This window comes from Eubalaena glacialis, chromosome 19 (genome assembly GCF_028564815.1).
Source record: "Eubalaena glacialis isolate mEubGla1 chromosome 19, mEubGla1.1.hap2.+ XY, whole genome shotgun sequence".
Lineage (NCBI taxonomy): Eukaryota > Metazoa > Chordata > Mammalia > Artiodactyla > Balaenidae > Eubalaena > Eubalaena glacialis.
Window position 1 is genome coordinate 55,672,263 of NC_083734.1, and position 21,180 is coordinate 55,693,442.

The following is a 21,180-nucleotide window of genomic DNA, read 5'->3' on the forward strand; positions in this document are numbered from 1 at the left end:
TATTATTTTTTTTAATTTTTAATTTTATTTTATTTATTTATGGCTGTGTTGGGTCTTCGTCTCTGTGCGAGGGCTTTCTCTAGTTGCGGCAGGTGGGGGCCACTCTTCATCGCGGTGCGCGGGCCTCTCTTGTTGCGGAGCACAGGCTCCAGACGCGCAGGCTCAGTAATTGTGGCTCACGGGCCTATTTGCTCCGCGGCATGTGGGATCTTCCCAGACCAGGGCTCGAACCCGTGTTCCCTGCATTGGCAGGCAGATTCTCAACCACTGCGCCACCAGGGAAGCCCGGGTTCTGGTATTTGATGGGAGTCAACCACGCAGAAGGTTGCTGGACATGTATTACCACCTTGTCACCAAAAGGACATTACTGGGTAATGAACCCTCATTATCGGACACTGAACATCACGGCTTCAATAATTTGACTTGATATAGGCAGTTTTATTTTAGATTACATGGGCTTCTATTAGAAGTGTAAACCAACTGAGTTATCACCATACTACCCCTTAAGCAAACCCTGGGATTTACTGTCCTGATGTCTAGTCTGATGTTGCTACACACTGTACCCGGCAAGGCAGTGGAGGGGGCGGGGGGATGTCTCCACAGGTCTGGTAGGCAAGAGCCTCCCTGCCCAAAACCTGGCCCTTGGGTCTGTGGTTTTGAAGGGATGATCCTATCAGCACACCTAAGAAGAGCGATGAATCAAAATGCTACTTTAGAAATTGAGACGTGATTAAGTGAATGGACATTTAGGCTTTAATGACTAAAGCAGCTACTTGAGAAACCATAGCTTCCCGATGCCTGGACCCATTTTTATCCATACTTTATTTTTCCCTATTCCCATCACATCTGTAGTTACCAAAACCTGTCAACCGGTTAGAGGGGTATAAGATCAATTTAGTGGGAAACTTAAAAACACCAAAACATCTGACTGCATCCTGTTACCCGCAACTATTCTTCTCTGAAACTTTCACTTATAAAAGAACATGCTGAGTCACAGAATAAAACATTGCTTTTACATGGGTCTCAATCTGAAATCCACAAATGCTAGTAAGTCAGTTTTTAAATTTTTTAATTTGTTTCAAAGTTAAACCCAAGACACATTGACTTCATAGGAAATCCACTGAGAAATGTTTTTCTAGGCTGAACACCTCTTTCCCTTTAGTCTCCCCCAACAGAGCATGCACATGTTAATTACTTAATTTTATAATCACTGCTGTCCCACCACTATACCAAGATCACCTAAACTGTGTATGTAGTATTCTGAATGTTCTTATTTATACCCTAATTTCACTCAGTGCAAACAATTTTCTGGGATACCCTGTCACTTGAATTCTTTGGCTACTTTTGAAGATGAAGTCCAAAGAACTCTTAAATGATTCTCCTTTGGTAGGGGAGGGTGGTATTTTACAGGCATTAGCAACTAGCACCTGGGGCTGTGCTGATCCCATCTGGCACCACTGGGAGGCAACCTATAAAACCAAAGAATCATTTGATGCAGCAGCCAACTAAGAGACTCAAAACTGAAGGTTAAATTTAAAGAAAAAACTAATTTAAAAATTGGTAATCCTAGAGGAACTCATTCTAAGCAGTCAATCATTATGTGTGTGTGTGTGTGTGCGCGCGCGCGCGTGTGTGTGTGGAAGGCACAACCAGATCAATTCAGTGCAGCCTGGTAGGTCCCAGATGACTCTCCTTTTCGGGAGACTGATCTGAGGGAGCAGAATCTGGCAAGTGGCCAGTACCAGTGAAGAGCAGCCATGAAGTGCTGGCGACATTTATATTCAACCCCGCTCTGGAGTCAAACCTACAGGTTCGGGAATTCCCTGGCGGTCCAGTGGTTAGGACTCATCACTCTCACTGCCAAGGGCCAGGGTTCAAGCCCTGGCTGAGGAACTAAGATCCCACAAGCTGTGCGGCGCAGCTTAAAAAAACAGAAACAGAAACAAACCCACAGGTTCACTTGGGTCCCACAGAGCAGTCAAGTCCACTCAGAAGCAGACTATAACCCAGCAGGTAGACTTTCCCACTTGCTAACACGTCCTTTCGCTTTGTTTTACTTCCAGCTATAAGCTGCTTGGACCGGTTTTCAGGCTCTTTAAATCTCACTCCAAATATAGCTTCCTTGGTGACCGAACAAATATGTGACCTTACGTATAAAGAGCTGCACACACCTCCCAGCTTCAACAGAAAAGAAAGGCAATCTGTGTCCAGTTCAAGCCTGGCATTTAAATGGGAACAAAGCCCAGCGCCGCTTTGCTACTCTCTTGCCCACATGCCAGCCATGCCATTCAGACAGAGCTGAGCTAACGCCAGGAGAGCTCCCTGGTGTTAACAAAGCACCTGGAAACCAAATCGCTCTGCTAGTGCCACTGTACACCATCTTTCCTGAATGTCAGGATACGGTGCAAGGGCAAGAGGTCAGATAGTCCTGAAGTGTTCTCACTGCCACAGCTGGCATACCTCTGCCATTCCCGTCTGTTTCAAACAGCACATTCATTTTCTTGAAATATGTGACAAGCACTCTTTCATTCCACAATAAGAGTATAAACCAAATCTGGGCCACCTGCCCATTTCTGCCACCTCTTATAGCCTGTGCCCTCAGAGCCATTAATCAAGGGGCCTAAAGTGTGACAGGGCAGCCACACCACTGGTTTTCAAGCTGCAGAGGGATGATGCATTAGGACTGGGGTCTTGGCAGGGTATGCACAATTCCCTTTGGAGTCCATTCAATTCGATCCCTTATAGAGCCTGAACTGCTTTTAAGAGCACAGGGCCAGCCCCTTAAGCCTCAGAACAGATTGTTTTCCCTCAGTTGAGATTTTCAGACAGGGATAACTAACCATCATAGGCTTGTGGGGCTTCTTTGGGACATGTAAGATGGAAAGAGAAAGCTTACAAACAACAGGAGAAGAATCATCATTTCACTTGCTTCAGGCAAAGCAGTTCAATTCTGTCTCACCCACTGCAGACACCTAGCGAAGAAAACAAACCTATGTCAAAGTCTCCCTGTCACTCAGCACAACTCAAAGGCCAGGACAGGGGAAGCAAAAAGAACACTCCACCCAAGCCTGTTCCAAAGATCTTCTCTATTACACACACAAGAGAAATTCCGCCTCGGGTCCAGGGCAGCTGAAACGGCACTGCTGCTAGTTAGCATCTTGTTCTGGAGCATCCTTTTCGGCCTCAAACTGAGGCTGAGACTGTACCTGGCGAGGAGAAATTGCAAAGAAAAACCTATTCAAGAAGATATACACAATCTCTCTCAGGTAGCTCACTTTTAAATCAGGCATTAAAAAAACAAACAAAGAAACAAGGCCTAAATTTTCTCTAAAGCAGACTTGGGAAACTGAGTCTCAGATATACAAATTCCACACAGAAAGGCCTTTCTTTGCCTTCAGACAGGGATAACTTCACATCATCATGGACTCAGCGCCCACCCCTCAGCCAGCCCGCAGCACTGTGCCCAGCTGTACCCAGCAGCCCAGACCCAACACGCTGACAGGTCCTGTCCTTTTAAAGCCAGGGTCTCCCTTAGCACAAAGTGTCTAGCAGCCAAGTATGGTATATATATTCCAGCGTCTTTCTGGTGTCAGTAAAATGCCTGAGACAGTGCGGATTACTCCTTTCAGCCAGACCACTGAAGGCCAGCTGCACAAAGGGTACCTGATGCCAAGAGGAATCGACATCAAACAAGGTCATTTCTCCTTCACTCACCTCTGTGTGCAAAACAATACTGCAGAGCAACCATGTGGCTTTCAGTGCTTTAAAACAGGGATTATAGATCTGCCCTGACAGCTACTTAAAAACAGCCAGTACTATAATCTTGCTGTCATAAAAATCCCTGAGCTAAAAGTAGATCAGATCATCTAACTGTTCCTCCGTACCCGCTCTTAAACGGCCACACACGATTCTTGGGCTGCACTCCAGAGCCATCTCATCATGGCCGGAGGTGGGGTCCAGGAACGTGTGTACTACTTCAAACCTCTGTAGGTGCACAGCCAGGTCTGAGAAACACCATTCCTGTTTTTACAAACTGAAGAAATAAGGCTCTGGTGCGGTCACCTGGTAACAGGCTGAGACTGGAGTCTAGACCTCTCAAGTTAGTCTAACACGGGGTTTCAACCTACCGACGCTTTGGGTGGGTAGCTCTTTGTCGTGGGGGCTGTCTTGTGCACTGCAGGGTACTTCTGGGCACCCACTGCATCCCAGCGCACCCTGACCCCTAGTTGAGAACCACTGGCCTAACTCAGTAACTAGTTGTTCAACTATACCTCAATAAAGCTTAATAGTTTCTTTTGGAATAAGCTGCGGTAATTTTGTTACAATCTGGTTGAGACACACCTCTTTACAACTGACAACGTTAAATCAGTGACATTTTCTAAATTAAAAAAAAAAAAAGCTTAATAGTAATAATAACGCCCCCCTACCTCCCAAAATCAATTAGCTATATTTTTATGGTTCTTTAAAAAAAAAAAAAAAAAACCCTAGCCGTGTAACTATGCGTGAGTGAACTCACTGTCTCCCTTTACTTACTCAGCAGCAACTCAGGGAAAATATCTACCTCATGTAGGGTTGTAACAAACACTGTGAGGCTGCTTGGCAAGGGGTCTAGCAAAGAGTTCCATACCACTTCTCTTATCCGGCCACTAATAATCCTGGAAAACCCACACATCTCGGAATCTAACAGACCAATACTTAAAGGGATCATAACCTATGCAATTCTGTCAAACAGCAAAAAAACTTACCTTTTAGAGAAATGTCATCACGAAGATCCTTACACTCAATATCTCTGGATGATGGTTTTCATGTGACTGTTTTCCAAGTCCACAGCCAACATCTTTAACCTAAAAGAGAAATATAGATAACACACTTCATTCTAACAGAAACAAACTTAAGATATTGATTCTCAAGAATGGTGTTTTAAAAAGTTGAGCCTCAGCAAGTCAGAACTCCTCACAAAAGATGTCCTTTCAGACAGGGATAACTTTAAATCATCCTCAGCTCAACCAGTAACAAAACATTTCTAAATCCCAGCCAACCAAACCTCATTTTCCAAGTCTTCCTTTCACCCCTGTATGCAGTGGCATCCACTTTGATTTCAGTGACACCTAGTGGCCCCGATTACACTGGCTCAGGCCACCCTCACCTCTGGTTTCTAGGCAGGACCCTAACCGGACCTCTGTGTCAACCCGGATTCACAGAGCTGAACTTCAGAACAGGGTGTGAGGGGGCGGTATGTGGTAGGCCTTCACACCATCTCACCTTTCTCACTTCTGGTGCCCACCCAGGTCTTGCCTGCATCCATTCTTACTCATTTCAGGGTTCCATTCGCTAGTTTTTAAGCTTCAACGTGCACGTCGGCTTCTCACCGTCTCTGCAGATGCCAAACAAAGGCCTGTGGGGAACGAAAACATGAGCATGTTAAGGGTCGTTGTAAAACTACGGCCTACGGCTTTCCAAACAAAGTCTACCATCCCATTGGTTACCATCTGTGGAGTTACATAAAAACTGACTGAGGCCGTCCTCAAGGCACTCGAGGAGGAAGCGAAGTATTCAGCCGTTAACACCCCTGAAGTGAACTGAGAACCGTCCCTGTCAGCCTGCCCCGTGTAAAGACCTGGGGACCTGCAAGGCCGCTGGGGCTGCGAGCTCAGCACATGGGTGTCTGCGAGGCCGGGGAGGGGGGCGCGGGAGTTGCGCAATACGCAAGGGCCGCTCTCCCCCAGGAGGGCCGCTCCGACGCCAAGGTGGGCTTGGGCTCTCCCCCCTCAGTAATAAAAACTCGCGCCCTTTGGAAAGCGTTTTCCCAGTTACCTCAGCTAATCCTCCCAACCACCCTACTGGGGGGGGGACCAGGCTTAAGCGTCACCATTTCTCCTTCGAGGAGGGGGCGGCCAAGTGTGCTAGCGCCGTGTCAAGAAAGACCCCGTTTTCCCACCTCCGCAGCCTTACCGCCGCCAAAGGTCCGAGGTTGCTGGCATAGCTCCGACCAGCCTGAGACCGCCATGACTCCCAGCCACGAGACCGGCCCCGAAAAGGCAGACGGGCCGCGCCTGCGCGCAAGTCTTCGCGGCAGTCTCGCCGGAACTCTCGCGCTGTTGAGAAAAGGCTGATGGGAAATGTAGTGCAAACAGCCGCCGCTGCGGGGCACCCGCGTCCGCAGCGCGGCTCTGGACCCGGGATTAGATGGTGGCCGCCGACAGGGACAGTAGAGAGCCCGGGGTGGGAGGCCTGCTCTGTATAGAACCACGGCCGTTAGAAAACGAAGATGGACTGTCGCTTCGGCCACAAAGTCATTTATCTATTGAGTGAACAGGGTGTTCCTGGCCGAGACTGGGTGGGCGGTGGAGGTCGCAGAAAACTCGAGGGGACTTCACGAGAGAAACGGTTGAGGGAACTGAGGCCCTGCCAGATTTCGTTCTTAATTGCTCTGCGGATTTTATTTGGGGCGGGGCGAGTTCGTCTGGGGTGGTTGGCTGCGTTAGCGAAGAGGACGAAGATTCCCGGGGAATTGTTCGACGTCCCGCTCAGTTGCTCTTAGTTGGGGCGAGAGCAGTGGGGCACGGGCGCGGCCGGCAGAGGGCGCCCAAGAGCGACGGGCTGGGCCGGGCTCTAAATTACCCTGAACCCGGGGGCTTATCGCCGCGCCGCAGGTCCCGCCGCCCCGCCGGGGTGTGGCTTTAATTCCGACAAGGAAAAATAATCAAATTACGAAAAGAACTGAGAAATAGTGTAATACCCTCTGCTACTCCTGAGTGTTGATTTTCAGGTAATCACCGCGGCTTCATTTTTGAAATAACAAAAGGGCAAAACAACAACTAGAGTCAGAGCCAGAATTTACACCTATTTGGAAATTGGTTTAAACTTGCAAGACCACGAAGCCTTTTCTGCGTTACCTTCTCCCCATGCTCATCAGCCGTTCAGCAGTGATCTCAGTGGCATTGAGTCTGGATTAAATTGTTCTGTATATGGTAATACACTGTGGGTACTTATTTTCAAGTTACCACATTTGTTAATGTTTGCCTCCCTCAATTGGATTGTGAGCTCTTCAAGGCAGAAGTCTATTTTAATTTGTTTTTTCTTTTTAATTTCCTCACAGGCCTAGTTGGTATTCCACTGCCTCTGCTCACAGTAAGTACTCCACAAATATAATCATTAACTCAGCTTCTATCGTGTGAAATTGGCCCTTACGTTTCTCTGTCTTACCCTTGAAGACAGATTATTTTGTATAATACCGAAAGAAAGAATGGGGTCTGTCCCTGCAAACTAAATTCCTTTCATCCCAGACTCTAAGTTCGGAATTTGCCAAAAGCTACTTGTGTGTAGGCAGGTGATCTGCAGGCAAAACAATAATGATAGCTAACACTTCATAGCACTTACTGTGTGCCATTCACTCCTCGAGTACTTTACGGATATTCGTTTAATCCTCACCACTGCACAGTGCGGGGCATTATCACTACTCCTGTTTTACAGATGAGGAAACAGAAGCATTGAGAGATGATGTAACTTGCCCCAGTTCACACAACTAGTAACTGGTGGTGTCAGGGTTTGATCCCAGCCTGTAGAGTCTGTGCTTTTACCACAAAGTTATACTGCACCGTGTGTATATATATATATATATATATATATGGATCTTATATATAAGGGTTTTTGGTTTGGGGGGAAGGGGAAGGAAGAGGGATTTTGTGTGTTTGCATGGGTGGTTAGGGAGGAAACTGGGGGGGAATGATGGGCACCTGTTGCACTGTTTCGAGCCACTTTCTGGCAGGAAGAGTGAGGCTGAGAGCCTGCAGGAGCTGATCTGTGAAAGTCAGAGGCTCTGGGCTCTGGCAGGTCTGTCTTGGGTCCCAGACTAGTTGCCACCCAGTGTGCAGTGAGGGCCACTTGTCACAGCTCGAGAAGGGCCACTGTGCCAGAGGCCACAGTGTAGCTTTCACACCTGACAGGGCACTTAGTGGAATAGCAGCAGGCTCACGGCGGATGGCAGTGTCACGGGCTGCTGGGCTGTGGCCAAGCGGCCAGAGCAAAATGCAATGAGAGGCCTTGTGTCTGAGCACATGTCAGGTGCACCTGCTTAGGCAATCCAGAAATAACTGGGAAAGACGTCAAAGAATGCACCAGAATTCCTGAATGAGCAGGCAAGGGCTCAGAGCTGTTGAGACGGAAATGCTAATGCCAGTGTGACTTCATTTGCACTCGTTGCTGGTGAGGTCTAGGACGTTTGAGTTTTACATTATTCAAGGCCGGTGTAGACCTATATTTATTAAATGGAAAGAGTCACACAGATAAGTGACAGAAGTAGATCACAAGCTGAACAGGGCAAGAGTCCCCAGGGCCGTTCAAGGGACCTTGGCTCTGAGTGCAAAGGGGAAATCTGGTCAGCTGGCCTGCTGTGCTCAGGCGGTCAGCTCACTGAGTTCCAGTCACTGCTAGGATTTAAGACATGGTATCCGAAACCCACATATAGAAAACAGAGTCTTTAGATATTGAGGTGAATTTCTTAACCTGAAAAGGAATATTAATTTTATTAGTAAAAACATGAGGAGGGTAGGTATAGCCCAAGTAGCTGGCTGCTTAAATGGGAGCAGTTGCGCCAGTGATATCCCGGGAAGTTCACCCGTGTGGCAGGCACTCTTAGTCCTGCAGCTGTCCTTCCTCCGTCTTACAAACAGCAGAGCTACTGGGCAAGCCCCTGCCCTGCCCAAAGGAGTGCATCTTGATTATTCGGCCATAGAAAGCTATTCCCTTTGCCAGGAATGGTTTCAGGAAAGGGTCTGCGGCGCAGTTCTGCCAGGTTTGGGAACGTTTTCTAGTTTTTAATAACAGTAGCCTCTCTTCCGGCTTTGGGACATCGTGAGGAGATGCCTGAGACCACCGAAGCCATCTTGTATCCGTGAGGCCCGTTTCCCAGCAAGAGCGGAAGGTCTGCGGTGGCAGAGAGGAGAAAAGAGCATGAACCCTTGAAGATGCTTTTGAACTGCTGGAGAAACCAGTCCCGAAGCCCCCTGCCTTCAGACCTTTTGTTTGATTCAGAGACACGTATTTTTACATGTTAGTGTTTCTGAATGTGGGAGGCATCTTTTGAGCAATGGCATCTTAGGTTCAGTGAAATACAGAGTGTGAGATTTAAGAAAGAAACCTCCGTGTTGTTTAAGCCGTCTCAAGTTGGGTGTTCTGTTAGAACCAAAATCATCCTGGGCTTCCCTGGTGGCACAGAGGTTAAGAATCTGCCTGCCAGTGCAGGGGACACGGGTTCGAGCCCTGGGCCGGGAAGATCCCACATGCCGCGGAGCAGCTAAGCCCGTGCGCCACAACTACTGAGCCCGTGTGCCACAACTACTGAAGCACATGCGCCTAAAGCCCGTGCTCCGCAACAAGAGAAGCCATCGCAATGAGAAGCCCGCACACCGCAACAAAGAGTAGCCCCTGCTCGCTGCAACTAGAGAAAGCCCGCGAGCAGCAACGAAGACCCAACTCAGCCAAAAAAAGAAAAAAAAAAAAGAACCAAAATCATCCTAAATGATACGATCGACATTTTCCGAAATTTTTTTTTTTTTTTTAATGATTATTCTCTGGAAGGATGGGTCGTGGCAAAATAAAGAGGAACTGACACACTCAAATTACCATCCTGAAAAAAAGTAACAGCTGGTGTATAGTGTTGACTCCGTGCCAGGCACTGCTTTAAACACCTTTTTTAAAAAACCACTTTATTGAGATCTGAGTGACATACAAAAAGCTGCCCATATTTAATGTATAAAACTCGATGACTCTAAGCACCTTCAGTTTGCTCTCTCATTTGACTCTCACAACAGCCCTGTCATTATCCCCCATTTTGCAGCCAAAGTGCAGAAAGATGAAAGTCATTAGTAAGTAGGGGCACTGAGAACTCAGTCTAGCCTCCAAACTTATGGTCTTAACTGCTGTGCTGGATTTCCTGGAAAAATACGCTATGACAGTGGATCATGTTTTGTTAACTCTGGTGATTCTAATTCATCCAGCTAGAAAGCCCATCATAAAAGCATAGAGGATGTTTTTCCCTTCAATTTCTCAGGACTGTGAAAGAGGGCCACAAATCCTGTTCAGCAGAAATCCAGGACCATTGAACATAGCTTTAACTTCCTGGAGGAGAAGATACAGAACAACACGTACCCTAATTATTGAGAATGGATGACCTTGGGTTGCGGTGGATTCTTTCCTGTGTTGACCAATAGCACACATTTCACTCGCCTGCTCGGCAGATCTGTTGCCTCTCATAAAATTATTACTTAATGGGTTTTTAAAAAAATAAGTGAATTTGAAGAATACGTAATATCCCGTTGACCTCTTCTGCTGTTTTCTGGACACATCTCTCCTTCCCAGAAACCCTGCCTTCTCACAACTGCTGCAGCACCTTTGCTCATGCTGTTTGTTTCCTTTGCCTTGACATTTCCTTCCCTTCATCCTTCCCTCTGCGTAGCAAATCCCAACTCATGCTTCAGTATCCCCTTGTGAAATCTTACCTGAGGTGCTCAAGCAGTCCCCTAGCTCCTTCCTCAGCGTCCCCACAGCAGGCTGGTTTAGCACACGCTCTGCTGATTCGAGCTGAGTAACCCCAAGCAGATGACTTCACCTCTCTCTAAGGCTCCTTATCTGCAACAGGAGGAGGCGAAGGCTCTCCCAAATCCCACAGGACGGTCTTAGGATTGTGCATGCAAAGCATCTAGCACGGCCGGGCACGAGGGAAGCACTCAGTAAGCGGCACTCTTATTATGTGAACATACATACTTTTTTTAATACTCACTGTTTTATGATTATTTGTTTTCGTGTCTGGCTTTTCTACTAGACAGTGAGCAAGGCAAGAGTCAAGTCTTTGTTCTTGCTTTTTTGGGTTTTTTTTGGAAACTCTTTAAGTCATCTTTTTTGAGGTGTAATTTACATACAGTAAAATGCATCCATTTAAAATGTACAGTGCTGTAGTCCAATAAGGAATACACCTATGCAGCCACAACCCCATCACAATTTAGAACATTTTAATCACCCAGAGATCCCCTTCACACCCTTTTACAGTCAAGTCTCCACACAACCCTGGCCCCAGACAACCACTGATCTGCTTTCTGTCACTGTAGATTAGTTTTGCCTGTTCTAGAATTTCATATAAATGGAGTCATACAGTAGGTACTCTTTTGTGTCTGGCTTCTCTCAATTACCCGTGTTGTGGCTTACATCAGTAGTTCATTTCCTTTTTAATTACTGAATATTATTCCATTGTATGAATATACCACAACATTTTTATTCCCGTGCATGTTGGTGGACCTTTGGGCTGTTTCCAGTTTGGAACTATGATTAACAAAGCTGCAATGAACATTTTTGTACAAATCTTTTTGTGGACATAAGTTTTCATTCCTCTGAGATAACTGCAGGGGAAACTGCCAAACGGGTTTCCCAAGTGCTTTGTGACACTTACACTCCCCCAGCAACATAATTACAGAGTTACACTTGCTCCACACCCTTACCAACACCTGTTATGGTCAGTCTTTAATAAGCCATTCCGGTAGGTGTGTCATAATATCTCATTGTGGTTTTAACGTGCATTTCCCTGTTGACTATGGCGCTGAGCCTCTTTCTGTGTGTTTGTTGGCCCTATGTATACTTTTTTGTGAAGTGTCTGTTAAAACCCTCCCTTTTTGTATTGGCCTATCTTCCTATTGAGTTGTGAAAGTTCTTTATATATTCTGGATACAGGTCCTTTCTCAGAAACTTGCTTGGGAGATATTATCTCCCAGTCTTTTCCAGTTTTGATCAAGTCCAGTTTATCCATTTTGCTTTTATGGTTAGTGCTTTCTGTATTCTATTGAAAGGATTTTCCTTCCTCCACTGAATCACCTTTGTCCTGTCTTTGGATCTCATTGATCTGTGTGTATGTCCTTTGGAAAGCCCCCCACCCAGCACCGTCTTGAACTCTCATCGTGTCTCCTCACCCTCCCCACGCCGCAGGCAGGGAACTGTCTGAGGCAGACGCTGAGGCAGTCATGAGGTCACCGTCCTGTGTGCTGCGCATTGTCAAGTGTCTGTTTCTTATATTTTGCTCAGTTTTCTGGTTGTTTGTGGCAGGAAGTCTTAATTCATTTCTGTATCCACAGTGCCTGGCACACAGACACTCCATGAATGTCTGTTGAGTGAGCGAGTCCTTGTTAGCACCTCCAGACACAGTCTACCAGAGTCTCTTTTGATTGGGAGAAGCTGTGGAGCCCCCAGAGGTCATCTGGTCCATCCCCTTCATCTTAGTAGACAGTTCTGTTCCTGAGGATGGTCACTAGTCCTTTACATCCCCAGCGCCAGCCCACCTGGGTTCAACACATGCCTATTAAATGGGGAGATTGAGGTCCAGAGAAGGAAAGATCAAGTGACCAGGCAGTGGCTGGGCTGGCAGAACTGGACCTCCCAGGCCAGGATCTTGGTCTTGTACTAACTAGCAGGGCAGGCACTGCCTCTTATCGCTGTCTCATTCCCAACACCTCACACAGGATTTGTACATTGTAGGCTCCCAATACGTGCTTGTTAGATAGGGGCAAGTGAACAAATTGAATAGTTTCCTTTAATACTTAGTTTAGCTGGCTTCTGCGTGTGATGTTAAATGGGCGTGTGTGTGTTCACAGAAGGATGGGACTGGCCATTCCTACCCAGGCTCATAGGTCATGGTCATCAGTAACTCTTTCTTTTAATTTTCTCTCCACCCTCTAGGCTTAGTCCCCACTAGGGGGCATGTGGATTCCACAGAGAGGGTCTGCAGTTCTTAAGTGCCAGGACTTGTTTCCAGTTTGTCCGTGGGTCCCTCTTGAAGCTACCTCCTGTGTCCGCATGCCCTGCGCCCTCCCCCTGCGAAAACAAACAGCTCCCCCTCGTCTAGCTCCGCCTCCAGCTGGGCCGCTGGCTGCCATCGTCTCCCTCCCAGGGGCTCTGCCCTGGTTGAAGGAGATAGTAGAATGGCAGTGGCAGTGGCTCTCAGTGCTGGCCTCGCCGTCTGTAACCCCTGCCGGTGGCCACTGCTTCCTCCCTGAAGGGGATGACTGATCCTGGAAAGGCCGCTCTCCTCCTTCCCCTCAGCTGGTAGGCAAGGACTGGCCTTTCGGGACCCAGAGTCTGGTCTACCCTTGAACCCCAGGTTCCTGAAGAGAGAGCATGTGAATCACCCTGGCAAACGCCGCCGCCCGGCCCACCTGCAAAGGCACTGCCGGGGTGGGGCCGCAGCTCTCGTTCCTTGTGCCTGGAGGACGGTCACCCCAGGCTTTCCGCACAGCCCCTGCTCTAGACTCAGTTCCTTCCTCCCCCGACAGCCTCACAAGCTTTGGCATCAACGTTGCCCAGGCACAGGTCCTGGCTTTGCCACCAGCTGCGAGTGACCTTGAGTGAGTTCTGTGAACCTCACTTTCCTTATTGGGTAAATGAGGTTAACAGCAGTTCCTGCCTCATAAGTGAGACAATGCTTATGAATAAAGCTCTTGGTACAGCGCGTAGCACGGAATAAGTGTCTGAGACCTATTAGCCAGTATTAATAATATTAGTAGTATCATCATCATTATATTCAAGTAAACCTTAGTATGAGCCACTTGGCTACTCTCCTTCTTTTGAGGCTCACAGAGAAGCATTACTGCCTCTATCTCAAGGTCTTGGGCTTCTTCCTAACAGTGAGGGCCCTGCAGAGGGGCCCTGGGAGCCTGGGGGAACCAGTTGGGTCCCCTGCTGTTGTGCTGTGCCATTGTGCCAGCCTCCGATAGGCGCCGTGCCCCCCTAGTCTAGGATCGGGGCCTGTGCTCTCTGCCCCTGCCCAGGACTATCCTGCCTGTAGACACACGGTCACACGTCTGGGATGGGCGGGTACTCTTCCCCGGTTGCATCTGCACCCTAGGGTAATGCCAGGCAGCTGTGGCAGCTGCTTCCCTTGCTCCCCCGCCCCACCCCCGGTACCTCATTAGCTCTCTGGTCGTGTCCCAATCTCCAGGAGAGACTGGCAGCGGCCCTGAGCTGCAGCCACAGAAGAAGCAGACAGCACCTCCCTGCTCGCTCCCGGCTGCTGCCCTCGGCCACCCTGCAGCTCCGAGCAGCCTTCTCCCTGTCACTCAGGCTCCCATCAGTAGGGAGATTAGCATTCAGACGGAGGATGGAAAAGCATCAGGGCAACCACCTCCTGTCTTCTCTGGGAGCTGAGATTCATTCGGAGAAGCAGAGCCCGTTGTGGGGAAGGTATCCAGGCCAGGACCCTCCCACTGGAGGTTGGGACAGGGCTCTAGATACCCAGAAGCAACAGCGGTGCGCTCTGGTACCATCTCACTGGGTGCTGGGTCTTATTAGGTGGCCCCCACCCAGCAGTTCCACCCTCTGCTGTCCTCTCATTTGTTTCAGAGTTGCCCGTTGCCCAGCTGGCGTGTACGTGGAAAGACAGGCCAGGAAGGGCCGTGGGGAGGGGGTGAGGGACTCTAGCTGGTCTGAACCTACTAATTGTTCTGAAATGACTAACTGTTCAGTAATTGACAGTTTACAAACACAATTACACTAGCTTACATATATTGAACACTCACTAAACATGGTAAGCCCTTGACACGCATTATCTAATTTAACACTACAATAATCCTGTGAGAAGGTTTACTGTTATCTCTGTCTGATAGATGAGGAAACTGAGGCACGGAGACGTTCAGTAACCTACCCAAGGCCACAGAGGTAGGAAGTGGTGGTGGCGTCAAGATTTCAACCCGGTGCTCTGACTCTGGGCTCCTCCCTCTTAGATCCTTTATTGTTATTTCATAACAGCCCACACCCCGGACCAGGAGTGACCCAGCTCTGTCTCTCGAGTTGCCCTTAATCCCCCCCTCCTGTTATGGTCAGTCTACCAAGCCCCTGAACTTTCCTGCTCCCATTTCCAAGCAGCGGCTCTTTCCAAGGAAATGGGAGGGGAGAAGGACTCAGCCTCTTGGGAACATTGGGTCCACCCCCGGCACGGGCTTCCTACCAGCTGCTGTGACAGGAGATGGTGGGCCGAGGAAGGGGCGCCTCTGTCCCGGGCAGCCTCCCGTAGAGGCGCTCTAGGCCGAGGGTGGCAACTCTCTGCAGCAGGAGCTGCCAATGTGCAGACCGTGCAGAGAGCCCAGGGGTGGGAGAGCCCTGAGAAGAAGAGGCGAGTGTGGGCCGGGTGTGTGGGGAAGGTGTAAACACAATCTGCTCCCACCGAAGCCAGCCTGCTCCCTGGGGGAGAGAGCCCCTCCCGCCCAGCCCACATGGCACCCCGGCTGCCAGGGCCTGGGCAGCCTCCAAGCCCAGGCAGACACATCCCCCCACCTCCAGCAGCCCCTTCCTCTTGCTTTCCCTCCCTCCATCTGGAACCAGTCCCCAGAGGAACCTTCACCTCCCGAGCAAGCTCTTAGAACAGGGCTGCAAAGGGGTGTCACTTCGTGGATGTGCGTCTGGGCCGTGAGCCAGCCCCGGTGCCGCTAGGCGACCTTGGTCTGACAATTCCTCAGCCCAGTGGAAGGAGACAGGCAACTTGGAAATGGCAGAGAGCGGAGGCAAGGATGAAGTGACAGGAATATGGCAGATAGATTAGAGAATGGATGCATAGATAGGATCGGGGAATACAGACTGGGTCCCAGGAACAGTGCCCTCTAGCCCTCAGCCTGAGAGTCCTGTCACCAGGAAGGCTGAGGCCTCCCAGGAGAAAGACAGGCTGACGGGAGCTGAGACAGGTGGTCACGAACTCGTGGCCCGTGTCAGGTGGGCAGCTCCTTCCCTTGGTGAGACCCTTCCCCTGCCTCCGCCCTGCCCTACTTTTTGAGGCTCCCACAGAGCTGCCAGGCTCCCTGCAGCAGCCCCTCCCCAGCAGGCTGCGCCTCCTCCTCCCCATCACTTCAGAGTGGGTTCCCCGAGTCGAGTCGGCTGCATCTCACCCTTTCCTGCTGTCTAGAGAACTCCTCCAGCTCCTCTTTCCTGAAAGTCAGGGGTGGGGGCCAGCCAGGCAGAGACCTCGCGGCTAGATGGGCAGTGGGGGCTGGATGGGGAGGAGAGATGCACGTGGGGGGAGTCTGGGGGGGCTTTGGAAGACGAATGGCTGCAAGGCGGGCGGCAGCAGCTGCCTGCAGGGTCTGCGCCTGGATCGCAGGGAGCAGGAGCGGAAATCTGCTTTTATCTCTGCTCAGGATCAGGCAGGATGGTAAAGAGAGAGAAATGGCAGAGCAGCTGAGGGCAAAGGAGGCCGCCGCCACTACTGAGCAGTCAGCAGATTGACAGAAACAAGTGTCATGCTTTTTCCCTTCCCACATGCTACTGCCCATTTGGGACACGGGCACGCATGCACACACACACACAGAAAACACACGCCGAGGACAAGCTGTGAGTTGCTTCCATCCAGCTGCAGGCAGACATGTCACAGATCCAAACGGCATTTCCTATTGATCATTTCAGCAGAGCAGCCAGTGGCAGGGTGACCTCTGGGGACCAGGGAGAGGCAAATGTCATAGGAAGTGAGTGCCACCATCGCAAGGTGACACCACACAGCCCTGGACAAGCTGAGCTGCCAAAGATGGGCGGCCAGGCCAGTAAAACCTCTTCTTCCACTGAGCAGCTGCAGACTTCCAGGTGGCTTCAGGGAGGCCTGCGCTGTGGGCGTGAAGAGCATGGGCTCTGCAACCTGCATATGAGCCTGGGGTCCTCCACTTACTGGCTGGGTGACGCCGGGCAAATTAGCAAAGCTCTCTGTGAGTTTCCTCATTTCTAAACCGTGGACAGTAATATGACCAGCCTCCGTGGGTTGTTGTGAGGGTTCAGCGGAGGGTGAAAGGGCAGCCCTTCCTTTGTGAACGTGAACCATCGCTGTCCCTCAGTTCTGGAGTCTCCTCGCTCCCCGCTTTTCCCCCCCCCAGCCCCGGGCGGCGGGGGTTGCCCCCGAGTTAAATGGGGGGACCCCACTGAGTCCCTCTCTCTGGGCCTCCTCAGAGGAAGGGAGCCCGTCCCAGAGCTTGAGCATCTCTGCCCCTCCCGCCTGCCCGGCCAGGCTCAGCTTCAGAAGCCCCACAGCCAGGGCCTTGGGGGAAGCGCAGACTGGTGGGTCCAGGGGCCGAAAAGCGGAGTCTACCTTCTCAACGGCTGCTTTCCCCAGTCTCCCTCCTGCAGCTCCTTCCGCCACGGCGTCCTTCGGGGGTGGGGGGCACACCAGGACGTGAGCTGAAAGAGAAAACCAAGCCGGGTCGGCTCTCTCTCCCACCCCAGAGCGGGGCCTTGTATTTCAGAGTGGACATCCCAGAGCACTGCCTCTCCCTGAGAAGTCCTCTAGACAGCCCTCAGGCCCCCAACAGGACCACCATCCCGAGGCCTAGAAAATGCTGTTGAGATCACACGTAGTTCTCTTAAAACTAACCCTTGCCCTGTGGCCTGGAACATAACAGGCTCAAGGTAGGAGCCGACGGAAGGAGTCCACCCTCCTACCCTTAACCTCCATCGTGACCACAGAGCTGAAGACAGCCTGCTCTGCTCCCACATGGCCAGGCCTTGCGTACTCTGTAGTCTTCCTTTCTTGTCCCCAGCCCTGCCCTCTCTCCTCCAGGCTGCAGACCCTGCCCTACCTGCCAGCTGATCCCAGGCCCTGGGGCTGAGCTGCGCCTGAAGAGGCGAGGGCTTACTTCAGCGGTTCTTTCTCTCTAAACAGAAAAGAACACGGAGTCAGAAGACTGGAGGATGACCCTCCCCCGTTTCCAGCCTTCCCCTTCCTCCTGCCCCCAAGCCTAGCGATTCACCCCACTATTGAGGAACAGGAGCACCCCAGACGCCAATTGGAATTTATGACTGTGGAACTAGAGAGCAGAACTTTCACGTCTACCGCCCCGCTGGGCCAGCTCTCCGTGGAACCACCATCAGCAGGAGGGGTTAGTTGGTAGGCCAGTTTTTCCAGTTAGCTGGGTCCCAAGGAGTTAATAGGCAACTGCGTCCTTCTGGCAAGGCCACAGCAGACCAGGCCTGGCCAGATGGTCCCAGATTTCGCCTTTTCTCTCCTGACAGGAGGTCCAGGGGCATTTCAGTTGAGTAGATGGACCATCTGAAGTCAGGGACCTGTCAGTCCCACATCAGCCACAAATTGGGTGCATGACGTTGAGCAAGTCATTTACGTCTCCCTGTCCCTCAGAGCTTCCTGCACCATTAACAAGAGCTAGAAACACTTGAACTGCCAAACCTTTGGGGCCATGGAGACTTCCGAGTGAGTTAATGTATGAGAAACCCCTGGGGAAGAATAAAGCACTGATGATCATATAACAGCAAGAGTAGAGCTGGCGTTAACTGAGCAGTTACTCTGTGCTGAGTGCTTTACGGTTATCTCATTTAAACCTCACAGAAACCTCACAACCAGTCTGTTATTAATCCCAGTTTACATATGAATAAAAAGATTACATAATTTGCCCACAGCCTCTCAGTAAGAGCGGAGGTAGGATTTAAACTCAGGCTGCCCCGCTCCAGACCCAAACTCAACAGTGAGGACCAGTCACTGAGCATTTGAGGGCCCAGTGATCGTCATTTTATACGTGTCAGCCCATTTCACTGGTAGTCGTAATTAGGCACCATTGTGACCCTCTCAGCTAGCCCAGCTATCGAGGAAGGGCATCACAGAAATGACTCTGCTTCCTGCACAGGCCCTGGGCTTCCCAGGGGGCCTTCTGACATTCCAAACCTGGGGGAACCCAAGGACTGAGAAGTCAGAGCAGAGACACAGAGAAAGACCCAAGTTCTTGGCTTGCCAACCTCGACGTATTTATGGGGCACACTGCAGGCACATTGCCCACACCCTGGAAGAGACGTGGGGTGCACAGGCGAGCATGCATGCTCACTGTCTCAGCCATCTGAGCCTCCTTTCAGGGGAGTGAGAGAAGCAGTGCCGGGGGCTAGAAGATGCTTCCACAGCAGAGAATATTACTCTTCAGATAGGTCCCCCACGCTAGATGGGCCCAAAGGCACAAATGAACAATTCCAACAGCATGTTCTTCAGAAATATTTGCTGATTTTTCAGTGTCTTCTTGGGCATAGAGCCCCTATCATCAAAGGACACTAGTCAGCGGGGAAGGAAAAGTCCAGAAGTTTCCCAATCTTCACCCCTGGTAAAGGCCACATGGCTCCAGAATAGGGAAGAGTTAACTTTCTGGCCACTGGAGACAGTGTCCTGCCCGCAGGGACTGCCCAGCCAATGGCATTCAGTGCTGATGATGTCATGCTCCTCCTGCGCCTTCTATTGGGGACTGGACAGCGAATCCTGCTGGAGGTTCAGGCAGCAGAGCTGCCGAGGCTGGGGGGGGGGGGGGCAGCGGGAGAGGGAGGGGGAAGGGAAGGCAAGCAAAGCAACGCAGAGCTGCTTCTGCCTCATCCCTCTCTCCACTCCCCCTGCACCTTCCGACAGAAGGGACCCTGGGGACCACCCCGCACTAAGACAAGCAAGGCAGAGAAGTTTTGGTCCAGAGGAGAGGCTGGGAGTCCCATTCCCAACTGGAGAAAACAGACATTCGGCCTGCCCACTAGGCATACAGTGAACAGGGTAGCTGGGGTGAGGGGCCAGCGTGGAGCATGCACGCCCACACACACACACACCCCCATGTACACCCCCGGGCCTGGGCAGGGACAGCGGACAGCGGCAGCCTCCTTAGCGACACCCTTCCTCCTCCACCCTAGACTCTTCTGCCTTACCTGCCTGAGGACTGGAGGTCTGTTTCCAAGCTGCTGCCCATAACTGCTCCATCTACCCCACTGGGCTCTCTGTGGGAGGGAAAAGAGGCAGACAGAGCTGTGGGCAGCACCCAGACCCCAGACCCCGCTCCTGCTTCTCTGCAAGACCTAAGCCACATTGGGCTCTGGAACCGGAGGCTGTGGCCAGCGTCTTTGAAGAGCTCCAAGTTCCCCCTACTTCGAGGGGGAACCTCTCAGGGCTCCCTTGCAAGTCCCTCCCAGCCTCCCTGGAGCCCAGGCAGCCCCCGCCCGCCTTCAGCTTGGCTGTAACCCAGCGCAGTAGTTTCTCCCCCACCCCAGCCCATGGCCCAGTCAGTTTCTCACGGTTGGACCCTGTTGGCGAATCGGCGGCGCCAGAGCATGGCCAAGGTGCTGAGCAGGAAGAGCATAGTGCACATGGCTCAGCTGCCCCATCCCCTCCAGACCGGGTCTGCAGGAGAAGGGCCAAGATGGCCCCTGCCAGCTCTCCCAAGCCCCTGCGGTCCATCCTGAGGCTCCTGCTGGTGATGGATTAGGAGGCTCAAGCTGATTAGTGGGGTCAGCAGACCTGACCTTGGGAAGACTGATTAACCTCACTGGACCCAGGTTGTCCCCCCCAAGTGGCAGGGTAAATCGACCTCAGTCTGTTCTGGATGTAGGTATAACTAAGCCCTGGGCCTGACCCTCAAGGGGCTTAGAGTCTAGACAAACGCACTGGCAAGTTAAACAAATGACCACCGCAGAGAGACTTAGGCTATTAAAGCTGCCTACAGAGCACGCTGGGAGTTGCAAGCATCAGGGGAATCTTCAGAGAGGAGCTGGGCTCATCTGTATTTGCAGGAGCTCAAGGAAGGGTGGGCCCACAGACAGAAGACTCCGCCAGGGCTGCAGACGGGAAAGCACAGGGCATGATCTGGCAACTGGAAGTTGAGTATTGGTGGAGTCATGATGTCACAGGGGAGGCATCGGGAGGGGAGGAGGAGAGGGGAAGAATATAGATGAGGAAGCCAGAAAGACAAGGGAGGCCAGGGAGTGAAGGGCTGGCTAAGCGGTTCACTTCTAACCTCTGGACAGCCGTTTCCAAATGTTTCTGATTACATACCTTCTTCAGTAAAAGGCAGAATCTAAGCGTGCACTCAGGAAAAGGGATATATGCATCCACTCATAAATTATATACTATATTACTGTGCAAATACAGTCCCGCACCAGAGACATACATAAAACTTGTAAAGGGTGAGATGCAAGTGAATAGAATCAAGATTTCTCCTACTTTCTGTCCACATCCCAGGGGAACCTCTTGGGCAGCCGTTTGGATGGACACTGCACTGGCTCTTGGGAAGCTATCAGAGGTGGCCCAGGCAGCATGCGGAGCACAGGCCAAAAGAGAGAACACGGGTCTGAGAGTGGCGTAAGAAACTAAGCCCACACACTCTCCTCCATCCCTCTCCAAGACCCCCAGAAGAGGGCATTAGAGTT

General features: G+C 51.0%; 1 protein-coding gene, 2 long non-coding RNA genes and 3 other non-coding genes across 9 annotated transcripts; 1 reads left to right on the forward strand and 5 right to left on the reverse strand.

The window, feature by feature from the left end:
* Nucleotides 1–50: 50 nt before the first annotated feature.
* Nucleotides 51–6,033, reverse strand: LOC133079321 (uncharacterized). Of its 4 annotated transcripts, none has more exons than XR_009698159.1 (5): nt 5,953–6,033; nt 5,263–5,395; nt 4,746–4,844; nt 2,897–3,206; nt 51–240 (listed from the first exon to the last, which is right to left on the reverse strand). It is a non-coding gene; the product is annotated as an uncharacterized LOC133079321 (long non-coding RNA). The 4 variants fall into 4 exon arrangements; XR_009698157.1 differs by lacking the exon at nt 51–240 and having other exon boundaries at nt 1,053–2,972; nt 3,098–3,206; XR_009698158.1 differs by lacking the exon at nt 51–240 and adding an exon at nt 1,053–1,469.
* LOC133080973 (small nucleolar RNA R38) lies at nt 2,782–2,854 on the reverse strand. The gene has a single exon (XR_009698650.1). It is a non-coding gene; the product is annotated as a small nucleolar RNA R38 (small nucleolar RNA).
* LOC133080972 (small nucleolar RNA R38) lies at nt 3,347–3,430 on the reverse strand. The gene has a single exon (XR_009698649.1). It is a non-coding gene; the product is annotated as a small nucleolar RNA R38 (small nucleolar RNA).
* On the reverse strand, nt 4,929–5,006 carry LOC133080971 (small nucleolar RNA R38). Its single transcript, XR_009698648.1, has one exon. It is a non-coding gene; the product is annotated as a small nucleolar RNA R38 (small nucleolar RNA).
* Nucleotides 6,034–6,962: 929 nt separating the features above from the next.
* LOC133080273 (uncharacterized) lies at nt 6,963–9,008 on the forward strand. The gene is made up of 3 exons (XR_009698447.1): nt 6,963–6,981; nt 7,100–7,131; nt 8,859–9,008. It is a non-coding gene; the product is annotated as an uncharacterized LOC133080273 (long non-coding RNA).
* A 7,273-nt stretch (nt 9,009–16,281) lies between these two features.
* Nucleotides 16,282–20,304, reverse strand: PRCD (photoreceptor disc component). Its single transcript, XM_061176166.1, has 5 exons — nt 20,050–20,304; nt 19,687–19,755; nt 17,586–17,660; nt 17,099–17,187; nt 16,282–16,623 (listed from the first exon to the last, which is right to left on the reverse strand). Exons 1-3 carry the CDS (start codon nt 20,121–20,123, stop codon nt 17,639–17,641), a joined length of 165 nt encoding a protein of 54 aa, XP_061032149.1. The 5' UTR covers nt 20,124–20,304; the 3' UTR covers nt 16,282–16,623; nt 17,099–17,187; nt 17,586–17,638.
* Between the last annotated feature and the right edge of the window lie 876 nt (nt 20,305–21,180).